Source organism: Takifugu flavidus, chromosome 8 (genome assembly GCF_003711565.1).
Source record: "Takifugu flavidus isolate HTHZ2018 chromosome 8, ASM371156v2, whole genome shotgun sequence".
Taxonomy (NCBI): Eukaryota; Metazoa; Chordata; class Actinopteri; order Tetraodontiformes; family Tetraodontidae; genus Takifugu; species Takifugu flavidus.
Window position 1 is genome coordinate 6,465,842 of NC_079527.1, and position 11,009 is coordinate 6,476,850.

General features: G+C 47.1%; 1 protein-coding gene across 1 annotated transcript; it reads left to right on the forward strand.

The window, feature by feature from the left end:
• Positions 1-2,033: 2,033 nt before the first annotated feature.
• LOC130530626 (large neutral amino acids transporter small subunit 1-like) lies at positions 2,034-10,743 on the forward strand. The gene is made up of 11 exons (XM_057041968.1): positions 2,034-2,396; positions 2,738-3,271; positions 3,344-3,469; positions 5,161-5,266; positions 5,352-5,396; positions 5,474-5,597; positions 5,675-5,778; positions 5,975-6,071; positions 6,194-6,343; positions 7,672-7,846; positions 8,063-10,743. Exons 1-11 carry the CDS (start codon positions 2,321-2,323, stop codon positions 8,137-8,139), a joined length of 1,614 nt encoding a protein of 537 aa, XP_056897948.1. The 5' UTR covers positions 2,034-2,320; the 3' UTR covers positions 8,140-10,743.
• The last annotated feature ends 266 nt before the right edge of the window (positions 10,744-11,009 follow it).

The window sequence follows — 11,009 nt, forward strand, 5'->3', positions numbered from 1 at the left end:
GAGGGCAGGGGTGAAAAGAAATAGTTCGCTTGCGTAATGGGAAGGAGAGATTAAAAGGTGGAAACGGGGAGTCTGCAGCTGCCTGTGAAATAAGATTACAGATAGCAAATGAGTGTGAAGTGAGAAGGATGCTCGAGGGGGAGACGCAACGAGACGGAAATACTGAGACGAGAAGAGGAAACAGAACCGGGGCTTTGAATAAAGCTCTGAGGATAAAATGAAATAACAGATGATGAGAGTGCAATGGATACATAATGGGGGGAAAACAGGGAAAATGCACTGAATATTTAACCGACGTTTCCTTATTTTTGCTGAACCAACTATCTTAATTTCTATTTTTAAACTCTGCACGCTTTAGAATACTTGTCAGCACGTTGTGACCTCCTGAAGGAGCACACGAAGCCTCCTCCAAACTGCTGAAGAAGAAGGCAGATCAACACAAACCTCCCACAACGGTGCCGACTGTCACCGTGCTGCCTACGCTCCTGCGTGGGCTGCAGCACGACCTGCTTCTTTTCCCCATCAGCAGCAATTAATGTGCCAACGTCACGGTGCAAAATATGGGGTGTAATGTTCAGAAGAATACGCAGGCAATTATCAGTCACTAACTGATAACCTCAACAATACAACAATATGTGATTACCAGTAAAAATATGCTTTTTTTGGGTGAGGATTTTAAAAAAAGTGCTGCAAATGATATTTCACTCATTTTTTCAGTGTATTTCAAATCCATCACATGTCAGCGTACACTACTTTCTAAGTTGTTTTCTTATCATTATATTAAATAGTACAAAAAAATCTTGCAAGATATGTCTGAGTAGGTGTATTTTAAACACTCATAAAAGAAACCTTTGGTACTTCATTTTTAAACAGTTTATTTTGTCACTTGTGCCACTGAGCTTCTTTATTTGGCTATTGTGCCTTTAAATTTTCCCATGATCCTTTGTGGTCGAGAGCCGTTTAATTTAGGAGTTGCTGCGTTTATGTGCGCTCGTATATGCAGCAAAGACGGTCTATATAACAAAAAACTACCGCTCTGACATTTAGAAAATATTTTTTCAAAAACCTGACACCACATTCGTGAATAGTTTTTAAAGTTGGACCATCACACAAACCGAGTCCCACCAGCCTTTCTACATAAACACGCAACCACGATAAAACATCCGGGCATTCGGACGGCTTGCTATCTGGGCTACAAGCAGAGAACTCGGTTTCTCCTCCCCGCCCAGGGGAAAGTCCCCGGACACGAGGCAGAAAGTGCCGTGGGTAGATCCGCCGTCGGCTCGCGCTCTACCGCCTCTAAGCGGAGACGTTCACGTGAACCGAGCTTGGTAGCTGCTAGCCGACTTTGTCAGCGTCGATAGGAATGCAAGTGGGCTGGAAGCTCGAACAGAACGGGGCTCATTCTCAGAATGCTGCACACTTTTGCATCAACACACGAAATGCTCGCGCTTCAATGTCGCCATCTTGTGATCAACGCGATGCCACGCGCCCCAGATAAATTCAGTGTTCTCTTTACATTTGCAAGTCAAATTTTGAATACTCCCTGACACATATTATAAGGTAACATCATTCTTAAATTGATTAAAAGGAAAAAAAATTAAATTTCAAAGTAGCACCCAAGTTTACATATGATGGTGCTATAAAAACATATTTAAATTTTTTTTTTTCGGTGTATGGCTGTGTTGTAATGAATTATGTTGTTCAGAAAAGCACGAACATACCGTGCCATGTCATTGTGTTGTTGCATTGTGTTGAATGTGGCCAGTGCATCTCCAGTTTCTCTGTAGTGTCACCTTACTGTACCGCCCAAGGAATGCCAAGATGTCTGTTTTTCCAGATTACCCGTGTCCCTCTAACAAACTCTGCCACGAAGGTAAACATATGCACATACTGTGCCCCACTGGATTAGAGCAGCACAAGATTACAGTGTCACGTGGTGTCTCCCCCCTTCCAAATGGTGCCTGCCAATAACCTATTTTCCCTCCAACGAGTTGTTCCATCCTTCGCTGGGAGTGGGTGTGCACTCATGCAGCATCACAAAGGTTGGGCTCCTCCCTGCCGTATCCTGGAGGCACCAGCGGAAGGGAGGGGAGTGAGGTAGAGACAGGATCAGGGTCAGATATATTTCAGAGTGACTCACGACGGCTTTGTTTATGCATGTGTCCGTAAAAAAAAGGTGGGAAAAATAAAGAGAGGTTGAGAGAGCGAGGGAGGATAGACGGGGGTGGGCTCTGTTTAAGAGAGGAATAAAGGGAGGGACGCAAAAAAGGGTCAGGAGTAAAAAGACAAAGCCAAAGGATCTGGATTAAGCAGGAAGATGGCTGAGCCAGAGCTGAAATCGCGGAGCAGTCGTGAAGATGTTGCCAAGGCGGCGAGCCGGGAGAGGATGGAGGGTAGGTGCAGCGCATGCTGACTCTCATCCACACAGCACATGGTGCAGGGCTGCATGATGCCGCCATGATGCAACGCTGATGTACAGCCACATGGATGCAGCCACGGGGATTTGTGATGGCTGCAGGTGGGGGGGGGGCTGACCATATGTCACATTATCCCAGTCCTGTGTAACTCATGTGTACTTCCATGGGTACTTAATTACCTTTGATGGGCAGCAGAGAGAGTTTACTCACTCCTTGTTCAGCTGTCACTTGTGTCTTCTTAGAAGACACAAGTGACAGTAAAATATCCTCTGAAGGCCTCGTGTGTGAGACTCTGAGTTCTGTTTTGTGTTGTCCAGCGGCTGGAGCAGATGCAGACCAGGAGGGTCTCATCACAGAGGAGCCAGCGTCTCCATCTCCACCCATGGCCCGTTCCTCCCCTGCCAAATCCCCAACCGACGGCTCGCTGGCCAAGGAGGAGAAGGTCGTCCTCAAACGTAGCATCACCCTCTTCAACGGCGTGGGGATGATCATCGGCACGATCATCGGCTCGGGCATCTTCGTCACGCCGACCGGCGTGATCAAAGAAACCGGCTCTGCCGGCCTCTCTCTGATCGTGTGGTCCGCCTGTGGCGTGATCTCCACCATGGGCGCCCTGTGTTACGCCGAGCTGGGTACCACCATAACTAAGTCGGGCGGCGACTACACGTACATCCTGGAGGTGTACGGAGAACTGGCAGCTTTCCTGAAACTCTGGGTAGAAATGCTCATCATCCGACCTTCCTCTCAGTACGTGGTGTCGCTGGTGTTTGCCACCTACCTGCTGAAGCCCCTCTACCCCAACTGTGCTGTCCCCGACAGTGCTGCCAAGCTCATCGCCTGCCTGTGTCTTAGTGAGTGCTGTTTGTCTCCAGCTTTCCCTGCACAGCCAAAGTCAATATCCCGTCTGTTCTCATCTCCCGTAGCCTCCCTGACGTTTGTCAACTGCATCAGCGTGAGAGCGGCCACCAAGGTCCAGGACCTGTTCACCGCCTCCAAACTACTGGCCTTGATCACCATCATCCTTTTTGGCTTCATCCAGATTTTCACAGGTGCGTTGAGAGACAATCTCCACAATCACAAAACTGGCTGGGATGCTTCGTCCACTATCGACAGTTGACGTTTGGGTTCCAGGTATAATTTAATGTTGTTGACGAGAAAGATTAGGGTGATTATGCAAAGTAAAGATGAGACAAATAGAGCCTTGAAGCTGGAAAACCAGATCAAAAGACCAAACGGGTTATGGTGATTCCTTGGACTTCATCAATTATGTGTGACACAAAAAATAATCACTGGGAACCTTTTCCAACCCTCCCATCATTTTGTGATATAAGCACCATTATGGCAGAATCAAAGGCTCCTTTTGTCTGTAATGAGGGTTCTCGACCATTAATGAGCCGACTGTGCTCTTTTTAGCGTGTTAGCATAGTTGAGTCGGAACACAAGGCTTGTCTGTCTGCAGCGCCAGAATAAGAGACCATCCATGCGGATGCTGGGCATAATTAGTCACATTCAAGCTATTCTCACCTGCACCTGTGTTTATCTTAAACAACTGACATCAGGTGTGTCATCAAAGTGAAATATCGGAAATTATTTTGGATTTCTCGGATTTCAGTAGATCACAAACATATATCAAATCTGCCGTTTGAATAAAAACCACGCAGGGTAACTCGGGGTGGCTACCGATCCACCCCAAGCTGCTCTTGGGTCCCTCCCACAAACCCCTCCTGCAAAGCCCCGCCTGCCACTTTTGTGGGCCCGGCTGGGTTACCATGGAAACTAGGTGGCGAAGCTTGGGGGCCGTTGCCACACTGAGGTCTTTCTGAGGGAGACGGAGTGAAAATATAATGCATGTGCGATGGGCCTCCAGGGAAGTACAGTCATCATTAGCATTTGAAAGCGACAGGTACACACACAGACACACAGACACACACAGACACACAGACACACACAGACACACAGACACACAGAGACACACAGACACACAGACACACAGACACACACACAGAGACACAGAGACACACAGACACAGACACACAGACACACAGACACAGATGCACACACACACACACACACACACACAGACACAGATGCACACACACACACAGACACAGATGCACACACACACACACAGACACACACACAGATGCACACACACACATTTCTATCTTTGTGGGGACCGATAGCCATCATACATTACCCAGCTCCTAACTGTAACCCTAACCTAGACCCAAGTTTGACCTCAAGCTTTAAACCACATCTTAACCCTCCAAAGATCCTTTGAATTTACAAAAATGTCCTCACTTTGCTTGTAGAACGAAGCTTTTGATGATCAATATGTAGCAAATGTAAGGATGCACGCGCACACACACACACACACACACACACACACACACACACACACACACACACAGATCTGATGTATTTAAATGAGTGGAGTGAGGTTTATCTACAAAAAGGGGTCACTGCTCCTTTCTAAATGTCAGCCTGGACTAAACCTGATCCTGTTTCACTGCATCAACCTGGAGGCGATCAGATAAAGTCTCAACTGTCTGCAAAATGTCACCAGTGTTAAAGGGCAGCAGCAGCAGCAGCAGAGCAGCATTAGCATTAGCATTAGCATTAGCATTAGCATTAGCATTAGCAGCAGCAGCGGCAGCGGCAGCGGCAGCAGCTGCAGCAGCGGCAGCAGCTGCAGCCCATAAACCTCACTCCCTTTGTCCATTCTTCCCTGCTCATGCAGGTGACGTTCCGTACCTGATGCCAGACAAGGCGTTTGAGGGCAGCAAAATGGGTGTGGACAACATTGTCCTGGCTCTGTACAGCGGACTCTTTGCTTTTGGAGGCTGGTGAGGCTCTGGTCACCCATTATCTTACAGTTTTTCCAATATGCAGCTTATTCCACGCTTTAACATGGCCTCCTTAATTTCTCAGGAATTACCTGAACTATGTGACAGAGGAGATGATCAATCCTGAGAGGTAACACCCTTAAACCGTGGTGCAGGTTGACAGGTTAACACGCAGATGATCACGACCTTTGACCCGCCCACCCGCAGGAACCTGCCCCTGTCCATCATCATATCCATGCCGATCGTCACGGTGGTCTACGTCCTGACAAACTTGGCCTACTTCACCACCATCTCTCCTCAAGTCATGATCGACTCCGAGGCCGTCGCTGTGGTGAGCGTCCGTCCTCCTGCTGCCGGCGGCAACGGCGTCAGATCTGCTAACAAGCATCATGTTGTTCTGGCTGGCAGAGTTTTGGGGAGTACCATCTTGGTGTGATGTCCTGGCTGATTCCTGTCTTTGTGGGACTGTCCTGCTTCGGAGCCGTCAACGGATCCCTTTTCACCTCTGCGCGGTGTGTGTGGGTGTGGGTGTGGGTGTGTGTGTGTTTGCCCACAAGATCGGCTGTTGAAAAAGTCTGTTTGCCCTTTGTCTTATGCAATGTTTATAATGGAACCCAGATGTTCCCTCGGAGAATGAATCGCTAGTTTAGGAGATGAACGTTAATGAATCGACGTGTGTTTCATTTCAAAACCCTCTGTGTTTTCCAGGCTCTTCTATGCCGGAGCTCGGGAAGGCCAGCTCCCTGCTGCTCTGGGATTGGTTCATACAGATGTTTTCACACCAGTTCCATCTCTTATATTCACCGTAAGACTCTGCTGCTTCCAGCATTCCCATTTAACTCAAATGATTTCCTGAATAATTGGTTGGTCCTGTTGATGATGGTTTTAGGACAGGTTAAACGGTCTTCCTTGTGTCTTGTGTCCCAGTGTTTGCTGTCCATGATGTACGCCATCTCTCAGGACATCTTCTCCGTCATTAATCTCTTCAGCTTCTTCACCTGGCTGTGCGTGGGCATGGCCATCGCAGGCATGCTCTGGCTTCGCATCACCAAGCCGGACCTCAGACGGCCCATTAAGGTAACACCTACTGTTGGTATTAGCAGGAAGTGTGGCCCTGCTGTGTGTGGATGGCTCTGCGTTAGCTTAGCTCAGCTGCACCTCTTACATTTCCTTTGAAGCTGATTTCTCTCAGATAATTATAGTTTCTGAAGGTGACGTCGGCCATATCAAACGTCCATGAAACAATGGCAACACTGTTGAGTTTCAAATGCTGCTTGACTAGCTGAAAAGCTACATTGTCATCACCCTGCACTCAGATCCGTAATGAGCAGTTCAAGGGACAAATTAAGGGATGTTTTCAATGCAAAGTGCAAATGTGAAACTCCCGTCGAACATGCCTGCTACAGAGGCCACATAGATTTGAACTGTGACAATGTAAAAATTACAGCCGCCATCAAATGCAAAGCGGTCTCTAGTCACATTTACATAAAATTAACGGCCACAACTTGAGGGCTCGTCGAAGAATGCTGCGAGCTTCTGGATCAACCTGCTGGTTCCTGTTTCACTAACAGGCTTCAGTCAGTGTCACATGTGGTGGGTGTGGAGTTTGGCCAGTTAGTTAGGCTAACATTAGCTACGGCTTAGCTTCAGCCACTGAAGTGATATTAAAGAAAACACCATTTAACAACTTCTCACCATAACGGAATAAACAAAACACATATTAAACACATATTGGTAAAGATGTACCTAATGTCAAGTACCACTGAGATCAGCTGGGGGTTGCTCCAAAAAGCCCTGGCTACACTCATTACACTGTCCAGAGTTAAATTTTATCATCCTCAAATACAATCTGGTCATCCATCTGAATTTTTTTCCATTATTAATTAAATATTAAACTAGGGACATATCTATTTGATGGGCATGCCTGATGCACATTACAGTCACTCCTCCCACCTCTCACTCCTCCCGCCCCTGACTCCTCCCACCCCACCTCCCGCCCCTGACCCCTCCCACCCCCACATCCCGCCCCTGACTCCTCCCACCCTCACTCATCCCACCCATCACTCCTCCCACCCTGACTCCTCCCACTCTCACTCTCCGGCCCCTCACTCCTCCTCCAGCCCCGCCCTCTTATCCAAATTTGTTTATTTTGGTCTCAACAAACAAACCGTAAGCCCACCTCCATGCTTCTAACCCGGCCCTTCACAGGGGCCTCTTTATTACACACTTGTCAATAACATGGAAGTGTGCAGGTAGACTAGATTTCCCATGATGCTCTTCTACAAAGATTTAAGGTTGCATTATTATGAAGTCACAGCGCTAACATCTCATGCTGTGACAATTACAGTTGGCAAACATTGACATTTTTAGTAAATAACAGCGATTTTGCTCCGATCCTTCTGCAGATCCCACTGTTCATCCCCATAGGGTTTGTCCTGGGCTGCATCTTCATGATCGCCGTGTCCTTCTGGGCAGCTCCGTTTGAATGCCTGGTAGGCAGCAGCATCATTCTCACAGGCATCCCCGCCTACCTCCTGGGCTACAAGTGGAAGAAACCCCACATGGTCAAGAAGATGCTGGGTGAGTGAGGCCTAATCCCACCTCCTTTATTTGCTCGGGCAGGGCTGGAGGAGTGTTTATTACCGTTTGTTATGAATGGATGGTGCTCGGTCGGAGCCAGGGCCTCGAAACGTGGCGACAACGTTTGAGTAAATGACAGGAAATCCAACGTTTGACATGCAGTAACCCGGCGGCGGAGAGCGAGCACGGCTAATGTTGTGAGTTGTTTCTCCTCAGAAATCTTCACCATGTTCTGCCAGAAGATCTTCATGTCTGTTCCTGAAGAGAGGGAGCAGCATGAGGCGGCGGAATAGCACCAAGCACTCAGTCGACATCATGGCCTGAACGTGAAATGTTTACATTTGTCCATGTAACATGTGGCTACAGCTTTCTTTAGGCCAGCAGATTCACCGTGGAGCTCCTGATTAACTCTTTGATGCACCCAGACCCATTTTAGTTTTAGTACGGTTCATTTTGGTGAGGATGTATACACAGACCTGCATTTTTGAGTGCTGTCTTAGCTTGCTGTTTTAAAATGTTAGCCTCTCATACAAAACGTGAACTAAAAATATAGCGTTAAAGTCCCGAAGCACAAAAATTGGCTCATTCAAATAGTTCTTTTGGATCCTGCTCAGTTCAAAGGTATAAGACTTGCATGTTCTTATTCGTCAGCCTCACCGGAGGTCTGGACACTCATCGGCCACTTTATGGTGTAGACCTGTTCAATTGCTTATGAGCACAAATAGCTAATCAGCCAATCACATGGGCACAACCATCTCTAGGGTTTACAGAGAATGGTCCACAAAAGAGGAAAGATCCAGTGCCTGGTTGATGTGAGGGGTCAGGGAAGGATGGGCAGACAGGTTAGAGATTATAGAGGCAAAAGTAACTCAAATAACCACTCGAGGAAAGAAGAAGAGCATCTCGGAACACACAACACCAAAAACCTTTAAGAAGATGGTCTACAGCAGCACAAGACCACACTGGGGCCCCTCCTGTCAGCTAAGAGCAGGAAATTGAGGAACAGACAGGAGGAAATTGGAAAGATCTTCTGAAGGGCCATGAAACCATTGATCCGGAGATGTTCAGTACCAGTTGATCATGATTTGAAGGAGCAGCCTCCCTGGGTGGTGTTGCTGACCATGTGATGCCAAAAAGAACTGAGGCAGTCCTGAAGGCAAAATGGAGTCCAAACCTTTCCTGGAAGGGTGTTTGTAATACAGCGGTCTGGGAGCATAAATGGGATCTCAGGTGTTTCCGTCCTGATGATGTCACATGACCATATATAGTCATGGCCACAGTAACAGCAGCAGCCGAGAGCACAGAAACACAGAGAAGAAGAGGTTCTTCTTCTTCTTCTTCAGCAGTGAGGCGGCGCTCAGCATGATGACGGGGCACGATTCCGTGACCTCACCTCACGGTGCTTCACAAAGGCTGCAAAAGCCAAAAGTGTTTGGGAAAAACAATCGAATCGCCTTTTGATGAGCAAATTTTTGTGCAAAGGAACTTTAAAGGTGCATCGAAGGGTTAAAGACATTTCAAATGTTTTCTTTTTTTCGCAATGTCGTCGGTCCAACATGCTCACGTATGTGCTGAATGCTGCTCCATGTAGATTTCTTCTGTTTTTATAGACAACATTAGACTCTGCACACAAACTTTCGCGGCCTCCAGGTTAGCGAGCACCTCCGGAGTTCAGGCGAGTAGCTCAGTGAGACAAGAAACTCTTTCTTTTTAGAAACTTTCTCTACTTTTTAATAAACTCTACAAAACAAGAAGCACATCCCTGACTATCGCGTATAAAACCATCTGGTCTACAGACTGATCTTAGCTGCGCTGGAGGAATGAGGTCACTGTTTTATCCCGATCCAATAAAATACTTTACCTCAAATAAGAATTTATTTCTGAAAGTTAAAACAGTGACTCCGTTTTTCACAGCATAAAGAACGACTCAGCAGATCTCAATAAAAGCTGACTTGTTATTTAGCCTAGCAAGGGTGAGATGGGAGGTAGTGCGGCTAACAATGTAGCTGCAGTGCATTGACGCACAGATGGCGTTTGACAAAGTAAACGCTGGTGTTTTTGTCTGGATCTCATTTTATTTTCGAAGATCGTGTCAGAGGAGCAGAGCAGCATCCTCACACAAGCTGTTCAAATGTCTATTTGGTGTTTGCTGAGCTCTTGTGTACCATCGCCGTTTGGTGTGTTTCCTGTCGTGTCATGTTACTGTCTGACCAAAATGAATGTTGCAAACGTTGTGACTTTAGCGTGACCGGGTCGTTAGCATCTTTCTGCCGCTAATCATATATTTCACTCCTGGCGTGGAAGGGGAGCCTCAGCAAGATGCTTCGGGACAATCGTCAATATCTAAAATAACAAATGTAAAGAGAGAGAAGCACTTTGGTGACCTAAAGCCTCTTGATAGAACGAGCGCTACGCGTGGAGAATTTAGCTGAGCAAATATTTAATCGAGCAGATATTGGTCTCCTCGCTCACCCTAAAGGTAAACCGGACGTTGTGCTCCTGTGGAAACAACGGTCCCATCTCAATGAAACTCCTGAAGCTTGAATTTGGATGCTATTGGATCAGGATGAAACTGTTGCGATGTTGCGCCTCTGAAGAATGGAATTGGTTTGATATTACACAGCTGCTGAGGCTCTACGAGTCCTCGATTTATTGTTTCCCATCAGTCACTAAAAGCAGGATTAAAAGAGAGCGCAGGACCGTGAAGTTAGATTTTCTCTGCAGAGCTCGTCTTACAGTTTTAGCCTTTGCACAACATACCGTATGACTTACGTTTTAACGTGCGCGCAATCTGAAAGTACCGTTTCTGGTATATTTGGGGGACCGTCAGAACTGTTGTGACTTGTGATCTGTCAGTGGTACATGTGATGATTAAATGATATTTTTGTGCACAGCTAGCTTGTGTGTGGTTTGTAATAAAGCTGTTGATGCAGCAGCATCAAGCTCAAAATGAAGATGTTTCCGTATCGGGCGCCACCATCAGTGGCGCCGTCCTCTCAGCCATCACATGTTTATTTAGCGATGTGTATGAAGTGCTCTGACCCCTCCTTGTTTGTTTTGTCTTCTTTGTTTTCCGTCAGACAATGACGCCACTGTTGACTGGCCTCATATCCGTCTGCAGAGGAAATGAGAGAGCCCGATCGCGGCATCAGGCCTGTCGCAG